Source organism: Miniopterus schreibersii (genome assembly GCF_964146895.1).
Source record: "Miniopterus schreibersii genome assembly, chromosome: 20".
Taxonomy (NCBI): Eukaryota; Metazoa; Chordata; class Mammalia; order Chiroptera; family Miniopteridae; genus Miniopterus; species Miniopterus schreibersii.
In genome coordinates, this window is record NC_138122.1 from 4,192,741 (window position 1) to 4,213,534 (window position 20,794).

Genomic DNA, 20,794 nt, shown 5'->3' on the forward strand with positions numbered 1-20,794 from the left:
GATATAAAGAAGTTAATCAAAAGTTAGTAAGTAAAGTTGCCAAGCTTTTTATTTGCCAGGGGCTTGGGAATGAGAGTGGGGTGACTGAGAAAGAAAATACAGGAAGGGTTGGAATGGATGTGGTGCTTAAAATAGGCTAAGCAGTGGCCTAGATCCCAAGTCTAGCTTTGCATTTTAATCTGAGCAGAAATGTTTCCATCCCTTTGTCTAGGATGCACAGATATGCAGGGAACGTTGGGAGTGAGCAAGCAGGCTCAGGAATAGTTGAACTTCAGCCTGGACAGGATGGCCATTAGAACTCTAAAGCTGTCCTCCTGGTCCTAGGGATGGAAACACAGTAGAATTTCCAAAGCAGGAGAGACCGCCTCCCCCAGGGTCAGTCAGGAGCACACAAGAGAAACCTTTCCCCTCTATTTTTCAGATGGAGGAATTAGGACAGAGGTGTTCCAATCCCCGTACCAAGCCCCTTGGCCACACCTTCACCCTTTCCCCTTTCCCTTTACAGCAGCAAGAAAAATCCTGATCCCTGTCCCTCAAGGCAGTTTCACATTTGCTATGCAGGGCATGGGACAAATGCTAGCAGGGCAACTGCCAGGAAGCCACGCTGCACCATCTGTTCCACGGGAATCCTGGCAAACTATCCTGCCTCCATCGCTAAAAATGCATCTGGAACAGGCCCACCAGAAACATCACAAGACAAACAGCCCCTCCACAGCTATAATTCAGATATTTAATTTTGTGTGTGTTTGCTGAAGAATTAAATTATGTTCATTGCTCTCCCATTACACCCTGATCAGTGGCTTAGTCTCAGCACTACATTTCCTAGAACTAAAACCAAAATAAAACAGACACACGCATCTGAGATTCAGTGTCTGTCTGAAAAAAACTGAACCAAATTGCAATCCATGTCAGAAGTGAAAGTGAAATTCATATTAAGTAAGGGCTAAGGTTATTTTGGAGTTGCATCATCTCTGCTTTCTAAAGATGTGAAATACATGTAGTTATCACTCTTTTCTTCATTAAATGTTAGGACAGGATTTTGGAGAAAGGGGAGAGAAGCAATCACCAGGACAGCCTGTATGCACAGAGGGTAACTCTTGAGCTTGAGGCCTGTGCAGGTGCTGTTCAAGCAAAAATAAAAGCGGAGAAGGCAGCCCGATGCAAGACAAAGGCACTTCAGGGACACTGCTTAGAATCAAGGGGCGGTGGGTTTAGGGAGTGGCCTCTTCAGAACGGTGAGGGCAGGTGTGGCTCAGGCTGCTCACTGGCTTCAGGTGGCACCTCCAGAGGCCAAACTTTACAGTGTGCCCAGGGGGTAGGATTGGAAGCTTTTAGCCAGGGCAGGTTTTCTATTCAAAAGTATGGAATGGTGAATACCCTTTGGGTACTGGGCTGAACAATTTTGGAAACCTTGGGGGCTTCCTGAATGCAGAATCAGAGTAATGAAAGTGACCGTGAGTGCTTACTGTCTCATTTCCTAAAAACACTATGAAGTAGCTTATGTCCCTTACAGTTGAGGGCCTTACGGTCTAGAAAGGTTGATTAATGGCCCCGGTACGCTGCTGTAAGTGGAGGAGCTCCCATTAGAACGTGGTCTATTAGCCCTCCCGGCAGCTCTGCCACCTTGCCCTGGCGCAGCTTTTTTCCAAATGAGGACCCTGTCGTGGATCCCTAGCAACCAGACCTTTTGTTTTAACAAAGACTAGAAAATATGGAGCGTATGGCACATACACTATTCCATGAAACGTCTGTTTCAGTTACATATGCCTGTGCTGGTTCATGAAGAAAAGTGTATTTCTTAATGTGAGTCGCTTCAGAAAGCTCGAAAGCTCCTACTGTGGTGTACTTTTAAAAAGTTTTTATTTATTGATTTTTAGAGAAGGAGAGAGAGAAACATCCACTTGGTGTTCCACTTATTGATGCATTCATTGGTTGATTCTTGTATGTGCCCTGAGCGGGGATCGAACCCACAACCGTGTTGTATTGGGATGACACTCTAACCAACTGAGCTACCCAGCCAGGGAACTGTAGTGTACCCCTAACAGTCTAAAGCAGGTACAGTTCGAGGCACATTCTCCCTCCCAGGAACACACAGGTGCCTTTCCTCTCCCCCTTCTCTTCCCCCAGGTGCCTTGCCTTTACTTTTCTCTCTCCTAAGCTCCAAGGGCCCTTCTTTTGCCTCTGTGACATTCTTTTTTTTATTTCTTTTATTTTTTTTAAATACATCTTTATTGATTTCAGAGAAAGGAAAGGAGAGGGAGAGAGAGAGAAACATCAATGATGAGAGAGTCATTGATCGAGCCTGCAACCTGGGCATGTGCCCTGACCGGGAATCGAACCCCAATTGCCTGGATCCCACGTTGCCGCTCAACCACTGAGCCACGCCCGGCCGGGCAACATTCTTTTTTTAAAAATATGTTTTTAGTGATTTGAGAGAGAGAGAGAGAGGAAGGGAGAGGGAGGGAAGAGAGAGAAAGAAACATCAATCAGTTGCCTCCTGTATGCACCCTGACCGACTGAACCCAAAACCTGGACATGTGCCCTGACTGGGAATCGATCCCGAGACCTTTAAGTGCACAGGACACCACTCTACCAACTAAGCCACACTAGCCAGGGCAGTAACTTTCTATTTAAACTTTCTCTTATAAAAAATAAGTAAATAAGTAAATAAAGCAGCTAGAGGCCACACCCACTAAGGCTCTCGAAAGTCAAATGTACCTGTCAAGACAAAGGTATTTCCTGATGTTAGTCCAAATATTAGAATGAACAAGAAAGAAATCTCCCAGACGAAAAAGGGTCACCACCCTCCCAAAGCCAACGAAACCTCAAAGTTTCTAAAAATTACCCAGGTCTGCGCTGAACTCTATACTTAGAGTCTGTCCATTTTTTTTATAGGGAGCACAAACTGACTTCCTCATGGGTGGTATTCGCCTACAAGGTGTGTGGATATGAGAAAGAAAATAACATTAATTAGCTCCTTTTAAGTGTTCCAAGCTTTATTCTATCTTCAAACACCAGCTCCCACTTTCAGTCTTAGGAAATAAACTAAAGCTTCCAGTTTGTTCTTGCTGATGTATTTCACCCTGTCCACACTGTCCCACCGGTTTGGCATTTCTGTGGCCACTTCTTCCAACTACACCCCCCCACACACACACAGAAGAAACGTATGGGTCCTGTGGAGTGCAGGAGATGTGGGGCCACGAATGCCTTGCGCACAATTTAAACACCGTATTGGGAGGAGGGCGGTGATCCTAGCTACAGGACTAAGAAATGACTCAGAAATGGTGCTGGCCACAGCTTGGCCCTCAAGCTCCGCTGCGTGTTAAGGATAAAAATAGAATAGAAACCTCTCCCTAGCCCGAGGACATCTCCCTGGCACGCCCAGTCTCCCTGGCAACGCAGTCTTTAATTAGGGAGTACCAGAAAGCCCCCCAAAACGGCCCCCTCTCGCAGGACTGAACTTGGGGGCCCCTGTTTCAGATTAAGATGAAGGCACTCTACAAATACTTATTAAACAAAGGCATGACCTTTAATCTAAGCCATTTATTGCAGGGACTCACTTCCTGAACCTCCCTAATCCTGTCTTTAACTTTTCGCTGTGGCTGCTCCTTTTCTCCCTTCTTGAATACAAGGAGTTAACATCTGTGAAGTATTTAGAACAGTGCCTAGCACAAAAGAAATACCACGTCCGTGCCGGTTAAGTAAAAACAGAAAGCCCCGCCTGAATGCACCGAGTTGGGTCGATGGATTTTTGCTTCCAAGTCTAATTCACATTCCTAAACGCAGGGCCAAGCCCTGTGCTTGGCCCCTGAGGGGTCACTGGGCGAGGGAGCGGCCCTTTCAGATTTCATCTCCAGAGTCTCACGATGACCCTGTGGAGCCTGCAGGAGAAGGGTTATTATTCTACTCGTTTTCTTATAATATATGAGCAGAAGCAGGCCTTACTTCCTTTCCCAAAAAACCATGTAACCTAAACCTTTCCGACCCCAAAAGGTGAAGGCCCTTGTCCGAAGTGGGTTTCAGGGCTGGGATCTGAGCCCAAGGTTTCTGCAGACCCTAAAAGGTGAAGGCCCTTGTCCAAAGTGGGTTTCAGGGCTGGGATCTGAGCCCAAGGTTTCTGCAGCCAAATCCCCTCCCTTCCCCCGCCCCCCCTCATAACTTGCAGCGCCTATTGAAAGGGCGGAAATTCAAGACGAGATGTCTGTCTGGGAGTAAACACCAAACATCTGACTGAAAGGATACACTCCTCGTACTTTCCCTAATTTTCCCCAGCATGAAGATAACGTTTAGGAGGCAGCTCTCGTGGTGCATGTAGGGAGTGGGGCAAGTTTTCAGGCTGGGGTAGCGGAGAGAGGGGAATTGGACCTCTGGAAGGCCGCTCCCCCGCCCCCACTGCCCTTCTCCCCCCCCCCCTTAGGTGTGGTTTCGAGTTTCAACCCGCCTGAGGCCAGAAAAGAGACCAGGAGGACGCAGCTGTCACCCAGAGGCGAGGCTGCAAATGGGAACAGAGGCTGGGCGTGAATGTTAAGCGAAAGAGATCCAAGAAGACAGTCATTTATTTGACTCTGAGGTTGATGGTATTTCACTCGAGTTCTGTCCACGTAAGAACGTCCAAACGTGCAAAGAATTTTTATAAAAATTTATTTGGACCCAAAAGAGGCTACACCTGGAAGCAAGATCTCAACAGACTGAGATAAAAGCTTCAGAGAATAAGTTGGCAATTTCTTTTATGCATTTGAAATTAAAGAGGGGACTGGGGCTCTCCCTATGGGCCCCTTTTCCTGTCCCCCTCCTTCCCCCACTCCCACCAGGCCCCGTTAAGTTACCGAAGCTCCAAGGCCCATCTTCTGCCTCTGCAATATGCTTCCTGAGCCCATTTCTTCTACCTCTTGACTTTCTAAAGAAACTTTCTCTTATAGAAAAAGAAAGAGGGGGAGACATAAGGGAGATTATAGGAAGGGGGGAGAAAGCAAGGCCAGGACTGGGTTGCAGGATAGTTAATAAGATTATGTGCTCTCTTGAGGGTGGTTATGGCTGTTTCAAAGGTGTGTTAACCTAGATGCACAGAATCAATGGACAGGGCTTAAGTCAAAGATAATAAATCTTTACTACAAAGTTATATGCCTGGGGCGTGACTACCCACCATGACCTGCCCAGTTAGGAATTTATGATCAGATCACACCCTCGAGGTTGCTTTCCCTAGAACCCCCTTTTTCTCCCACAGCTCTCATCTCTGTGTTTTGCTATCCTCTATTTGGATAGCCTCATTTTATCTTCTTTTCCTGGCCTCAGTTTTCATGCCTTCAGTTACTTTATCTGGTCTCATGGCTTTAAATGTCATCTACATACTTATTCCCAAATGCATATTTCCACATCTCAGGGGTAAGTCCACATCTCACCCCTGAACATCAGATATATGTGTTTGTGTGTGTAACTGCTTACTCATTGCCCCCTTTGGGTATCTAACCAGTATCTCAAATTAAACTCCTGATCCCCCTCCCCACCCTATACTTTGCCCCCAAACCTGCTCTGCTCAGTTTTCCCTCTTTGTTGATGGCAATTCTCTCCTTTCTGGTTCATGCCAAAAATCTGGGAGTAGCCCTTTGACTCTCCTCTTTTTCTCATAACCACAATATACATTTAAATGAAGTGGTCAGTCTACTGCAAAATCCCTTTGGTCTTATCTTCAAAATACATTCAGGACCTGATCACTTCTTAGCATTTCCACTGCTGCCATCCTGGAGGCAGTGCAGCTCTTGCCCGAATCTTCACTACAGCCTCTTGACTGGTTTTCCTATTTCCTATTGGCCTCCTATAGCCATTCCCAAAACATAAATCATTCTTCTGCTCAAAGTCCTATAATGGCCCCCATTTCCCTTACAGTTAAAGCATCATCTTTTAAGAGTTCACTTTAGCTTCTGGGAACAGCCTGAGATACCCCATTCTCCATCTTCCCTCCACCCTCTCCAAGTCAGAAGGAAACACTCCCCCCTGTGCTCTGCCCAGTAGCCCTTCAGGTACTATAATGCAGAAACTCAGTAAATTGCACGGGGAAATCACATGCTAAGGGAGGAGGCAGTGAGGGAGTGGGGTTAGGGGGAGTAGCCTTCAAGAGATCTAATTTCCCTCATCAATAGAAGATCTGAAAACTTGCTCCTGCTCCCTACATACACCACAGAGAGCTGCCTCCTGAGTATTATCTTCATGCTTAGAGTCCATGGAAATCAATTAGGGTGTAATTTTCCTCATGTATTAATTTCCACAGAAATTGAAAATAACTTGTGGAATGCTGATGATCGTGATGCCTTGTGTCCTATCCATAGGGAAGCAAATTGTTTTTGTTCATAGAGCTGCAAATGAATTTTGTGCAAAGGAGAATAGGAATCTCTTTTAGTCCATCTCTCATTTGAACCTGTCGTAGCGTCTCTCTAGTTCCACCATTAATGAGTTAAATAAAATACTGGGTACATTTTTTTATGTCAAGATTTTACCTTTTTTAAAAAAATGTTTTTGATTGAATTTTAGAAGGGGGGAAAAGACAGAGATATCAATTTGTTGTTCCACTTGTTTATGCACTCATTGGTTGCTTCCTGTATGTGCCCTGACGGGGGATCGAACCTGCCTGCAACCTTGGCATATCAGGACAATGCTCTAACCAACTGAGTACCTGGCCAGGTTGCGATTTTACCTTTTAAAAAAAAAAAAAGTTGCCCTTTAAAACTGTAGAGGAGAAAGATAACCTTTTCCCCTCAAACCTCTCCCAGGTTCTTAGGTTGAGGCACTGTCAATTAGGTTAACAAAACAGAGAAAAACAAGAGTTTATTAATCTGTGTGTGACTTATGTAACACGCGGGATACGCAGACATGAGTAACTCAGAGAGTGGTTAGGCCCTGGCCAGTGTGGCTCAGTGGGTCGGAGCGTCATCCTGTACATCAAAAGGTGGAGGGTTCGATTCCAGGTCAGAGCACATACCCAGGTTGTAAGTTCGATCCCCAATCGGTGCACACGGGAGGCAATTCATCCATGTTTCTCTCTAACATAGATGCTGCTCTCACTTGCTCAGTGTGCACAGGGATGTTTCTCAACAGGGATGTTTCTCAAATCGATGCTTCTCTCTCTCTCCTCCCTTCCTATCTCTAAAGTCAATAAAAAAACATATAGCCTGGCTGGTGTGGCTTAGTGGTTGAGCATTGACCCATGAACCAGGAGGTCAGGGTTTAATTCCAGTCAGGACACATGCCTGGGGTTTCAGGCTTGAGCCCCAGTAGGGGGCGTGCAGGAGGCAGCCGATCAATGACTCTCATCATTGATGTTTCTGTCTCTCCCTCTCCCTTCCTCTCTCTGAAGTCAATAAAAACATTTTTTAATTAAAAAAACATTAAAAAATTTTTTAAGTGGTAGAATTTGGGCTTATATATCTAACTTAGTAGGGAAAAGGGAGGGTGAGAAAGGGCACTTATGGAAATGCAAATGGCTTTTTGGAAAAATTAGTGAGTCCTTAGAAGACTGACTGCATTGGAGATATGCTAGTTTGTGACCTTTCTGTCTGGGTGTGGTGCCGGATTTCTGGTTTCTCAGAAGAGATTAGAGTTGCTCTGGGGGAAGGGATTTATGACTTCAGTTCTTTTGTGAGGCTCAGATTTTAGGCCGGTAAAGTGTTTCCAGAGTTCAAATGCCTTCAGATGAAATTAATTCTTATGCATATGTAAAATGGCATATTTTGGGGTGACATGTCCTGGTCCCTAACAATGCTTATAACAACTCATTTCTTTGTATTGTTATCATCTCTAGCACGGTGCCAGCACAGTATGTTTTCAGTAAATGTTTATTGACTAAAGGACTGCAGGGTTGTGAAACAGCCTAGCCAAAGCCCATCAAGGGCAACAGACAAAATCAGAACACCTGAGGGGGCTCCTGAACAAGGCCCAGCATCTTAGAAAGGGCAACCAGCAACCGGTTTGTCCAAAGTCTTTCACAATTTCTCCTCACATAAAAATGGTGCAAAGAAATGCTATGGATGAAAGCAAAGGAAAAATCGATTCTTAGTCTGAGTGTCATATCAGGGAAGATTTCATGAGGAGTTAACACTGATTTTGGATTTTTTAAAAACAGGGATTGTTTATGTGGAGAGATGGCAAAAAGGGAGTTTCTAAGTGGAAAAATGCAGTGGGCAAAGGCATGTGAGTACCAAGAAAGCACAACTCATACTTTAAAAAGGGAAATAATGTAACCTGATTGCACTCAGGTATGTAGGTGGACTAGGCAGGAGGAGGATGGGAGGTAAAGCAGAGTTCACTCTGAGGTCTCCAGCCTGAATCTGGTCATCATTCAGAGGTGCAGGGGAGCCATTCAAGGCTTTTGAGCTGGAAAAGAGGGAATGTGAGTTTTACTAACACTAATACTAACTCGACATTAACTTACACCATTATGTGAGGAGAGAAATATACAGCAGCCAGGCAGCTGGAAAGGGGAAACAGGAGCTGGAGAACGCGCTGGGCATGGGGTGAGGGCGGCGGGAGGCCCTGGCAGCGGGGGTGCTGGTGGCTGGTGGCGACGGGGCCGATCCGCGCAGGAGAGCTCAGCGCGCGGTCGCCGCGTGTGTCCCCCCCCCCCCCCCCCCCCCGCGGGCTGTGGGGTCCTGGGGCAGGAACTGCGCTGTTCCTGTTGTCCAGCTCCCCGGGCTGTGCTCAGAACATTAGCCGGAGAAAACACGCAGAGAAAGGAAAGGCTTTTTTCAGAGAGGGGTGCGGGCAGAACTCAGGAGACAGGCGCGCTTGACATAACGCAGGAGGAGGGACGGGCGTTCAGTCGGACGGCGTCAAACCTTTTAGGAAAGCGCTTAATGACTGCAGAGCGTCACGGGGGGCGGTTACCGGTTTAAGCAGAAATGAAACTATTTAAGGCTGCTGCCGCCAGGGAGGGGGGAGACGGGAGGGAGGGAGGCGGACATGGGGGAGGGAGGGGGAGAGACTGGGAGGGAGGGGGGAGAGAGACGGGGGGAGGGGACACGGGGGGAGAGACGGGGAGAGGGGGAAGAGAGACGGGGGGAGGGGACACGGGGGGAGAGACGGGGAGAGGGGGGAGAGAGACGGGGGGGCACGGGGAGAGAGAGGGGGGAGAGAGAAACTAACAAAAACAGACAGGCCCCCGCGGGTCTGGGTGGCGGAGCGGCGCCCCGCGGTCTCTGCGCCCGGCTCGGTGGCCAGCGCCCGCCCCCGTCACCGTGCCCGCGCCCAGCCCGCCCGGGGCACCGCCGAGGTTCCCACCCCCCAGCGCTCGCCGAGGCCACCCGCGACACTGCCGCGCCGCCTGGGTCCCCCTTCCAGGAGCAGCGCCTCTGGAGGTGCCGGGTGCCCTGGGGAAGCCGTCCCCACCCCCCGGTCTCCCCGAGGCCGACCCGGGTCACTCGCGTTCATAGCCACAGTGTGGGAGTCCCCAGAGCAGCGGAACCTCCCCGGCCTCTGGCAGCGCGTCGCCGGCGCCCGGGCTCGGGGGCCCCGGGGAAGCCGCCTGGCGGCCACCCCGCGAAGCCGGGCCGGCCCACCCTGCGCGGCCCCCCACCTCGGCCTGCGGGGCGCGCCCAGCGCCCCTCGGCCCCGCCCCGGTCCCCAGCGCCCCCCCCGCCCCGCCCCGGTCCCCAGCGCCCCCCCCGCCCCGCCCCGGTCCCCAGCGCCCCCCCCGCCCCGCCCCGGTCCCCAGCGCCCGCCCCGCCCCGCCCCGGTCCCCATCGCCCCCCCCCGCCCCGCCCCGGTCCCCATCGCCCTCCGCCCCGCCCCGGTCCCCATCCCCCTCCGCACCCAGCCCTGGACCAGGCGGCGGCGCAGCCGAAGCGGCGGGGCTGTCACTGTATCAACCGCAGCGGCCGAGCCCCGCAAAGGGGTCAGAGCCGCGCCCCCCGCCCGGCCGCGCCAGCCTCCCCCACGCGCGAGCCGTGTGCCCTGCGCCCAGGGGGACGTGAGCGACCAGCCGGCGGGGACAGAGGAGAGAAGAGGAGAGTAAATAAGGCAGCTGCGGCCGGAATGCGCCCCCTAGATTCCCGGGCACTCGTGCGCCCTGCTGGGTACCTGGAGCCCCCTTCCACCTCCTTTCCCCTGGCCTCCAGTCTACTCACCTTCAAAGCCTAACTCAGATGCCACCAACTTTTCTGGGACATTCTCTCGGACACTATTTCAAGTTAATCATTTCTTTCTCTATGTTTGCATGTTTCTCCTTGTTAATCCTGTTAGATTATAAATTACTTGAAGACGAGGGTTTTTACGTCTGATTAGCCTCCTCTTGCCCTGATGGGAAGCGCTCATCCCGCAAATGTTCGCGGAGTCTAAGAATGTGACTGCCAGTGGCAGGGGAGGAAACGGGCGCTGGAGGCCTCCGCCTGGATGGGCCTGGGGCTGGTGACCGGAGGGCCACGAAAAGGGCTCAAGAACCAGAGGGGGTGATGCAGACAGACGAAATTCAGCACAAATCAAGATTAATTTTTCTGCCGGGGAAAGCTAAACTTTGGTTTCCCCACCTGGGAAAACAGACCTGAAGCTCATGTGTATTTTATGGAAGGAAAGGACACAGTTTTTCCCCACCTAATTTACTAATCCACAGTGAAATAAAAAAAGGAAAGCCAAACAACGAAGCCCTCAGTATCGGATCTGGATTTTGTTTTAAATTTTTGTTGAATTTATTGGGGTGACATTGGTTACTAAGATTATATAAATTTTAAGTGTACAATTTTATAATACATCACATCTATATATTGTACTGTTTACTACCCAAAACCAAGTCTCCTTCCATCACCATTTACCCCCCCCCCCAATCTTTTTTGACGGTTACAGTTCACATTCAATACAGACCTGAATTTTAACCTTTAACTTCTACTCCTGACCTCTCTAATCCCTTCAACTGGACTCTAAACTTTTGTAAGAATAAAACAAATTGACGTTTTTGTTTTACTTTTTCTCCATTTCCCAACTTTCTGAAGGAGCAGTTAATGTGTAGTGAAATGAATACAGGTAGGAAAGGAAGGCGGGAGAGGTAACTGGGACAGAACCATGAGCTGGATGGCTTTAGATGGATGTGTTTAAATCGGGCTCTGCTACCTGTCTCGGAAATGGGGGGAGTGATTGCTTGGAAAAATTGCATGAGAAATAAACTAGACAGAAAAGCACGTAGCTCATGGAGTGTAGTGTACTTTGAGTAAATTGCATGCAAGTGGTAGAATATGCAGAAGTTAAAAAGGGTATGCAAGCCCTGGCCAGGTAGCTCAGTTGGCTAGAGCATCATCCAGACCGGATATGTCAAGGTTGTGGGTTTGATCCCAGGCCAGGGCACACACAAGAATCAACCAATAAATGCATGAATGACTGGAATAACAAATCGATGTTTCTCTCTCTCTTCCTCTCTCTAAAAATAAAGTTAAAAAAATTTTTTTTTAAAAATTCCCTACACAAAAGCTTTAAAAGGGGGCTGGCCTGTGTGGCTCAGTGGTTAGAGCATCACCCTGTGCATTGAAGGGTCCTGGGTTCAGCTCCCCGTCAAGCGCATATACCTGGGTTTGGGGTTCCCTCCCAGCTGGGGCCAAGGTGCGTGTGGGAGGCAACCAGTAGATATGTCTCTCTCACATCGATGTTTCCCTCTTTCTCTTCCCCTCCCTCCCTCCCTCCCTCTGTCTCTGAAAAGCAATGGAAAAAATATTCCCTGGTGAGGATTAACAAAAAAAGGGGGGGGTTATGCGCCCAGGTTTCCAGTTTGATCCCCGGTTGGAGTGTGTGCAGGAGGCAGCCGATTGACGTTTCTCTCTCCCTTCCTCTCTCTAAAATCAATCCATAAAAAACAGGGGTATGCAAAAAGTTAAAAAGGGGAAAGTAAGTCTTGCTCCCCAACTTACCTTGTTCTCTCAATCCTCTGGGTCGATTCTCAGTGCCATTATGTGTACTCACTGTGCGTTTCCTTCTTTCCTCGAGTTAGCTGTAATGATGTAACTCAGATCTAAAATTCTCACCTATAGAATGGAATGGTTCTCAGCACTCCATAATTACTATGTTGTAATTAACATGCTACACAAATATGAGGTGTTATTATTCTTAAAAGGAAAAGCAAGGCCTAGACAAACATTGTGTTTTTAGCTTTATTTAGAAAGAGTCTCTTGGATCCTTAGTCAGCCCAGCTTGACTGCTTTGTTCCGTTGGGAGAATTCCCATTCCTCGTCTTGACCTCAGCAGGAGAGGAAGGCTGAGACTATGCTGCCTGACCCTGTCTTGCTCTATCCCACAGGTAATCACCTACTCCAGCCGTCATGTCTACAATAACTTGACTGAGGAACAGAAGGGCCGAGTGGCCTTTGCTTCCAATTTCCTGACAGGAGATGCTTCCCTGCAGATTGAGCCTCTGAAGCCCAGAGATGAGGGTCTGTACACCTGCAAGGTGAAGAATTCAGGGCACTATGTGTGGAACTATGTCATCTTAAAAGTCTTAGGTAAGAGAGTGTAAAGGTAAATGCCTACATCTTATTAATAAAGTCTGGGCAAGGGATAGCCAAATGTATCATGGTGCTACAAAACTTCTTGTTCAGTACTTTTTTTTATTGAATTCATTGGAGGGACATTGGTTAATAAAACTATATAGGTTTCAGCTGTACAGTTCTATAATCCATCATCTGTATAATGTATTGTGTGTTTACCACCCGAGTTGTTCAGTACTTTGGATTATACATTCGGATGTCACCTAGTCCAGTTCCCTCAGAAGATGTTGTGCATTTTAGCCATAATGAAAGAAGAAAAAATAATCACAATTTTCTTTGGTAGCCCATTAAAAAAATTAACTATCCTCTAATATTTGAATGATTCCTTATATTTAACTTAAATATCTCAGATATTTAAATCCATTTGTTTTAATAGCAGGAACTACTTTCTATTTAATATCTTCCAAATTAATGAACTTCTATCCCTGTTTCAGTATTAGAAAAACCACACTCAACTTTCCTAAAATTTCCAATTAAATGTGTTTGTTTTTTGTTTTTTGAGAATGGTGTAGTTTCTGAGGCAGCCTCTGAAAATTACACCAGCACCGCTGGCAGCAGCTGGAAGTGGGTATATGAGTGTACAAGGGATAGAGGTGGGCGTATTTCTGGGGGCGATGTAACACATGGCTAGGTGAGCAGGTAAAGGCTAGACTCCCCACTCAAAAGCTGACCATAAGGCTGGCTGGGGAAACAACTCAGCAGGACATAGTTCTTCATTGAACCTACTGTGTGGGGATCTTTGAATCAGTACTTTTTTCTTTGTCAGTGAGACCATCAAAGCCCAAGTGTGAGCTGGAAGGAGACCTGACAGAAGGCAGTGACCTAGCTCTGCAGTGTGAGTCAGCCTCTGGGACAAAGCCCATCATGTATTCCTGGCAGCGAGTCCCGGAGAAGGAGGGAGAGGAGGAGCATCTGCCTGCCAAGGCTAGGATTGGTAAGTCATCTTCCCACCAGTCCACTAGACAGCAGGACAGCACTCTATCCGAGAATTTTAAACTGGACAGCAACTCACCATGTGACCTCGAATACACTACTGAATCTCTGAACTTCCATTTTTTATCCACAAACTGGGACTGTCTTTTCTTTCCTCAAATGGGTAGTCTAAGTGGTAAAAGACATTATAAAGAAATGTACCATGTAAATCCATTATATCTATCTTGGTTAGTACCCCTTAAATGTTCACAACCTTTTATAACTTTTGAGGATTCGCTATAATTAAAAAAATGGTCCCCTTTCTTCCCACGTTCCAAAATGGGATCTATTCTATTAACTGTCTCATCCTTACCGAACTGTACTAGAGAATCTTAGTCACTGATGTAATAAACAGTAAGCATAGACCCTGCCACTCGGGGAGTCACATCCCTCTTTCTGCTGGTGTAGACGACAGCCACCCGGGACGCCTTCTGCTGCGGAACCTCACCATGTCCTCCTCTGGGCTCTACCGGTGCACAGCAGGCAACGAGGCGGGGAAGGAGAGCTGCGTGGTGCGCGTCACTGTGCAGTGTAAGTGTCCGAGGCTGTGTTTTTCTTTCTTTTTGCATGTGGCTCAGTGTAAAACATGTTTAATCACCAGTGAGAGTAAGGTCAAGGTAAAAATCTTTATTTCCAGAAGAACATGGCTATCATTAAAATAAATTCAGTAGTTGCAAAGACCATTCAGCAGTGTAGTTAACTCTGTATTTACAATTCTGTGTGAATTTACCAGCTCCCTAAAGAAACATTATATCCAGGAGGGGACCAAGTGGAGATTTCCTTATAAATGTAAATTTCCCTTACAAAAGGGTAACTTTTGTTTTCCAAGCTTTTCCTGTATCTGCAGTTTGTCAAAAATAATCAGCTTAAAATAATCTTGAAGAGGCATGTTTTGGGGTGGCATGTTCTACTATCCTTCAACACCAAGCAGGATAGTCATACACCAAGAGTGGGTAAATGAGGAACTCGGGAAAATAGCTATAAAGATCTGGAGATACTCATCCGGTCTGGGGTTTATGCTTTTTTAAGTTCATGCATTTCCTAGCTTATGTTTCATTTTATTTCTGCTTTCGTTTCTGAGAAAACAGATGTACAAAGCATTGGCATGGTTGCGGGAGCAGTGACAGGCATGGTGGCTGGGGCCCTGTTGATTTTCCTCTTGGTGTGGCTGCTAATCCGAAGGAAAGACAAGAAGAGATACGAGGAAGAAGAGAGACCTAATGAAATTCGGTAAGCCTCCCTCCAAAATCTCCTCTTCCACTAGGCTTCCTTCCTAGGCCAGCTCCATAGTGACCAGCCCACATAAATGTTCTATTTCCTCTTAGCCAGGAATCTGTTTAAAGGGTTATTCGGCAGGTAAGGAGTTCAGCCTAGGGCAGAAGGTCTGGTTTACCTGGACGTTAGAGTGAAACAATCTGTCCTCAGCAGAGATGTAAGAGCTCAACTTCACATTACTCCTGGTTCACTTCTGCTTAGAAAGGGCATCAGGCATAGCCTATGGGCCACAAAAGGGTTTGCACAGACAAACCGCAAATCAAGGGGAGTGCAGTCTAGACCATCTCAATGGGGAGTGCGTATTTTCCCAGAGTAACAGAGTTGATCTCTGAGCTAACAAAGGCCTAAGCCAAACATTAAGCCTCAGAAAATGGGGAAGTCCCCATTTGCCTCAATGACTGCCTTCCAATGGTATTACTTGAGGTTTCCAGCTTGAGGAGTTTATTGGGAACCCTCAGAAGGAAGCAACCATGGTGGAAACTATCACAGTCTTACCAGTATTAAATTCTATCTTTGCTGTTTTTTCTCTTCAGAGAAGATGCCGAGGCCCCGAAAGCCCGCCTTGTGAAACCGAGTTCCTCTTCTTCAGGCTCCCAGAGCTCACGCTCTGGCTCTTCCTCCACTCGTTCCACAGCAAATAGTGCCTCCCGCAGCCAGCAGACACTGTCGACCGAGGCAGCCCCCCAGCCAGGGCTGGCCACTCGGGTATACAGACTAGTGGAGCCAGAGGCGAGAGGTGCTGAACCAAAGAAAGTCCACCTTGCTACCCTGACCAAAGCAGAAACCGCACCCAGCACGATCCCCAGCCAGAGCAGACCCCTCCAAACTGTCTAATTACAGCGGACTTTGACTCCCATGCTTTCCTTGGAATCTTAGGACTTTTCTAGTCACTGTAGTTCAGTCACCAGCCACACAATCCCCTTGGGTCATGAGAGGTCACTTATGTAGCAGGGGACACTGCACGGAACAGATTCAAAGGGGCACTCTCCTTACATGACATGAAACGAGAAAGAATGTAAGCTGATCATCTCCCAAAAGGGTTCAGACAAGAGTGGGGGGAAGCCGGGGTCCAAGTCTGTGTATTTGTTGACCAGGACAGGTCGTGAGAAAGGTTGAGGAAAGGGGAGGTGAACCCATGTAAAACTTCTCACCTGAGATGTTTTGTATCAACACTTCAAGTCACAATTGTCAAGAAGAAATGAAGTGTTTTCTCATAAATTTTCTATGCCTTTCTGCAAACCTGTTGGATTATTGTGATCACCCAGAGAGTTAAGCAGAACCCACAGCCTTATATCACACCTCTGGACCATGTCCTGGGATTATCACTTCTGAGAAACTCCAAAAAAGGAAACGTCTCCTAATCTGTCTTGACCTCATTTACCTTAAGATTTGGATATTAACTCAAGGGGAATTGAAATAATGGGAGATGGAGAACAACTGAGTTTCTCCCACTCTGTCCAGCACTAATTTCCCTCTACTTATATTGAACCATTAGAGAACTAAAAAAGGTGTCCAAAATGTGTGACAAGGGACTGAAAAACTTTTCATCTTAATGATGTTCAGAGGGTCACTGACAATTCAGAAATGTATACTGGAACAACGGTGGGTTTTCCCTCAAATCAGATGTCTCTAAGGACTTCCCTGCTGGACCTCTCTGGAACAAGAAAACATTCATTACATGTCATTTACCAAGGTCCTTAGAAAGAAGTCTTAGAGCAAAAGAGAGATCTTTTAAAGATGCTGAAAGATCATCTGACGTACTATTATAGTCTTTCTGAGAACATACAAAACCAGAATTTCAAGACTGGACTAGAAAGGAAGATTACATCAATTTTCTTAATGTCATAAAATGGCATCAGGAAGTTTAGAATTGCACCAAACTTGGAGCATTCTCTATTTGTTTCATTTTAGAAAAGGGATGTGAACCTGGGACTTCTGATGATTCTAGGCCTTCAATTACCAGAAAGATCAGGGGTTGCCAACATTTCCTAATGGCACTGCAAATATGTCAAAATCATTCCTGCCTGAGAAGTGGAGACAGAGAAAAGTTCAGTCTTTTACCAGCTTAGCCTCTAAGAAGTCTAGCTCTGGGCTACAGGAAAATGGAATTAACATTTAGGGAAGAGATGGTAAGGATTTCTAGTGAGTGGCAGGAGAGGTCTGGGTTAATGCCAGTTAACACTGATTATTGGCATCTTGGAAAGGCTTAGCAGAAATGGTTCACCGGGATAGCTCTCAAAAGAGCTGGTCCATGGGAAAAGAAAGAGGTCTGAAAAATTAAAAAAACAAACAGCAGCCTCCAATAAAATAACTTGCCCGTTTAATAGTTTTGACTACTATGCTACTCAAATTCATCCTATGCAAGAATTCAAAACCTGAAATAGCCCTTCGAGGACCCTAGTGCAAATGTCAACAGATCACTGGTAGAGCAAAAGATTTATTATTAGAAGGGCAACAGGCTACAGAAAAGAAAAAGTAATGCTGAACATGGTGATGAAAGCACTGCTTCTAAATCAGTTTAAAGGGAAAAGGTTGATCTAGGATTGTGCCCCATTTCTCTGGTTTTTCATTCCTACATTTAACTCTCACAAGTGTCCTCACATACTGCAAATGCATTCTTTCTAAAGCCCTTTAAGAAACGTGTTTGCCCTGGTCAGCGTGGCTCAGTGGTTAGAGTGTTGGCCCACACACCGAAGGGTAGTGGGTTCAATTCCCAGTCAAGGGTACATACCTGGGTTGCAGGTTTGATCCCTGGCCCCAATAGCAGCAACCAATCAATGTGACACATCGATGTTCTCTCTCTCTCCCCCCACCCTTCCTTCCACTCTCTATAAATCAATGGAAGAAATATCCTTAGGTGAAAATTAACAAAACAACAACAAAAGAAATAGGGGTTTATCCTTGGGTGAAAGTTTTCATCTGCGTTGTCTTACCCTAAAAAAGTTAATAAGTAAGAGACATTGAGGAAGTAGTGTAAAGAATGTCTGGTGTTAGTTTAAGAGGGCTACCAAATTTGGAATGTTTCTTGTACTGATACTGCCTCATTGTAAGATATAAAATCCCTCACTTTACTTTTTCATTCTTCTGGTGGTGGTATCCAGCTTTGTATCATTTCTGCTATGTAATACTGAGAATTCTCATTCCCAGAGTACCTGAGCCAAAAGGGGGCACGGTGGAGGCTGCTGCTCTACCATCACTAGCAGTTTTGCTCTGATCATTATTTCCTACCTTTGAAAGTAAGGTTTCATGCCCACGCCTTTGAAAGTAGGAATCAGTCCCCTTTGCATGAAAAGGATGTTTAGGTTATGTAAACATGTAGTTATCAGAAGACTAAAATACCAGTTAAATACAGATTCTTTTGGAAATCTATTCACACTGGAAATCTACAAAAAAGTCACAAAACTGGTAACTACCTAAAACCTGAGAAATTCTAGGGCTTGTGGTGATGTCTTAGCAACGATAGTATACTTCTCTGAGTCAGGCTTTTGGGTTCTATGTCAGGCTCTGGGCTTAAGATACATTTTGAGCCACTACTGTTTTCAAACCACATTCCATTAACTTTGCAAGTCAAATAAATTTGATTCTTGAACATGAAACAAAAAGGATAAAATCACTAAACGAGAGAAGAAAAATATGTTAGGAGGAAGATACAGAATGATGTGAATATTTAGAGAATAACCATTTCAATAAAATATATAAACCAAACTTAAAATTGTAATATAATAAAGCTGATGCCTTTGTTGTTACACTGTATAAAAACAATTTCAGAATTGCTGTTGCAAAAAGACAATAATTTTGCTTTATTTCTGTTAAGCCATTTATACTTTAACCTTAACTTCTAAGTTGCCTTGTAATTGGGACTTTGATCACAAAAAACAAGTATTTATTACAGATGCATCTGTACGGGCAATTAAAAAATAAGTAAGTAAAGGTGATACTGTAGGAGAGGCTGAAGCTCATATAACCTACACTGGGAATTTGTTTATTAGCTTTCTGCCAACTGAAGAACAGAACTCAGACTGAGTATGGTCTATTATTTATTGATTTCAGTCACAGATATACCAAGCACGTTTTTCTCACAAGGTAAGATGCTAAATAGTACTGGAGATAACCAAGTGATGATAGAGTTCATGCTCGAGCCCGCCCTTACGACTTTATCAAAATAACCACCAATATTTACTATGCAAATATTTTATGCAAGGTAAAGTACAAACAGAAAAGTAAACACTAAGGGAGTCAAATAATTCTGAAAAAGTCACAGAATTAAATGAGGTAATACAATACAGACAAAGCACTGAGAACAGTGCTTGGCACGTGACAGGCATTCAAAAACGTTAATCATAACCCTCTTCCCAGTCAGCAACCCCAGGCCTCAGACCCCTGCACCGCCGCCCCGTCAGTGCAGACACCGTGTTTGAAACCCTGTGCATTTAGAGGTGGTGACAGGACATTAATCATATCCTGAACTTTAAATATATAGATTCGGAATCATTCTATTTCATAAGAACACAGTCCGTCCTAGAACGCATTTTGAGTGACCAGAAACAGAGTTTATCTGTTCTGCTTTCAAAATCACTGTGATTCCACGGACTACCCCAAACCAGTGGAGTTGGGCCCCAGTTCTGTTTTCCCCTGGCTCAATGGCTAAAACGTCGTAGGCAGTTCAGGGATTACAAAAGCTGCAAAAGACAGGGTGTAGCTCAGAGGCTGTACTTAATAAACCGGGTGGGGAAAGGAAGACTGCAGACACCAAGAAAGGCGCCTGCCAGCACGCACCTTTCTCTTTCGGGAGTCGGAGTTAGGGTGTTTCTAGAAAGGAAATAACTTACAGCGTAACTAAAAAAAAAAAGACCAAAGAATCTGGAATCAATGAGCTATGTTTGACTGTAGCTCAGCTAGTTGTTTACTTCCCACAAATAACATCTCAACCTCATTTTTCTCCTAACAGGAGTGACTGATAAATATCTCAGAAAACTGTTTTGATTAAATGAGGTAACAAACGAAAGCATTACCGTGTCAAAGCATCATATAAGTTTAACTTCCTGAGAAGTGCTCCATGGAATCAAGCGATCGTTCCCCCCAAAAGGCAAATAGAGAAAGAGAATCTGTTGGAGCGTCTCCGGGCTGCGCCGGCCCCGGGCCGAGGCGCCCGCCGCCGGAGGCGCCCGCTGGGGGCGGTCGGGGCGCCAAGGTCCCGAATGACCCGCGGGCGGCCCCCGCGCGCCCGGTACGCTCGGCGCCGCCTCGTGCCCTCCCCGAGGCCTCGCAGCGCCTCTGCGCCGCGTCCCGCTGAGATTTTGGAAACAGTCAGAGCAGGAGAGGTACGACCTCACCTAGAGGCCCAACGTCTAACGCAAGGGCACGGCGCCCAGAAACCGAGGCCCCCAGCGCCGGTTGGCCTGCAAGCAAAAAGCGCGAACCTCCTCTCCCCCATAACCGCGAGGTTGAGGGCGCGGGCGAGCGGAGGGGCTGAGCCGAGAAGCCGGTGTCCCGGCGGGGGTGGGCAGGGCAGCGGGCCCGGGCTCCCCCGGGGTCTGAGCAGGCCCCCCGGAGCTCCGCCCGGGGCGCGAGCCCCCAGTGCCCTCGTGGGACGACGGTGGTGGGTCTGCCTGTCTAGCCGGTCGCACCCCGCGCAGGCGGGACCCCAAACCGCAGGCTGGGTGCCCCTGGATAAGTCGTCCTAGGAGCGCCCAGGGCCCGGAGCCTTCACCCGGTGCCTTGGGGCCAGCGCTAGCCCGACGCACCCCGGCCACAAAACGTGGGTCCGGGGCACCTGGGAGGGTCTCGGGGTGCTGCAGTGCCCGGGCCGGGGTTCCGGGTGGGGGAGGGTCTGGGGTGTCCGTAGGGCCGGGGGGCGGTGAGGACCTGGGGTGTCCGCAGGGTCCGGGTGGGGGAGGGTCTGGGGTGTCCGCAGGGCCCGGGAGGGGGGAAGGGTCTGGGTAGTCCGCAGGGCCCGGGAGGGGGGAAGGGTCTGGGGAGTCCGCAGGGTAAGGGAGGGGAGGGTCTGGGGTGTCCCTAGGGCCCGGGGGGGGGGGTCT

General features: G+C 47.4%; 1 protein-coding gene across 4 annotated transcripts in view; it reads left to right on the forward strand.

Annotated features, from left to right (window-relative positions):
• Positions 1-19,761, forward strand: part of CLMP (CXADR like cell adhesion molecule) — a 99,497-nt gene extending 79,736 nt beyond the window's left edge. For all 4 annotated transcript variants that reach the window (XM_081122559.1, XM_081122556.1, XM_081122557.1 and 1 more), the window contains 5 exons: positions 12,263-12,464; positions 13,276-13,443; positions 13,890-14,012; positions 14,570-14,711; positions 15,290-19,761. In XM_081122559.1, coding sequence (XP_080978685.1) covers positions 12,263-12,464; positions 13,276-13,443; positions 13,890-14,012; positions 14,570-14,711; positions 15,290-15,590 — 936 coding nt within the window. In that variant the 3' untranslated portion in view covers positions 15,591-19,761. The remainder of the gene's footprint in view (positions 1-12,262; positions 12,465-13,275; positions 13,444-13,889; positions 14,013-14,569; positions 14,712-15,289) is intronic.
• Positions 19,762-20,794: the final 1,033 nt, after the last annotated feature.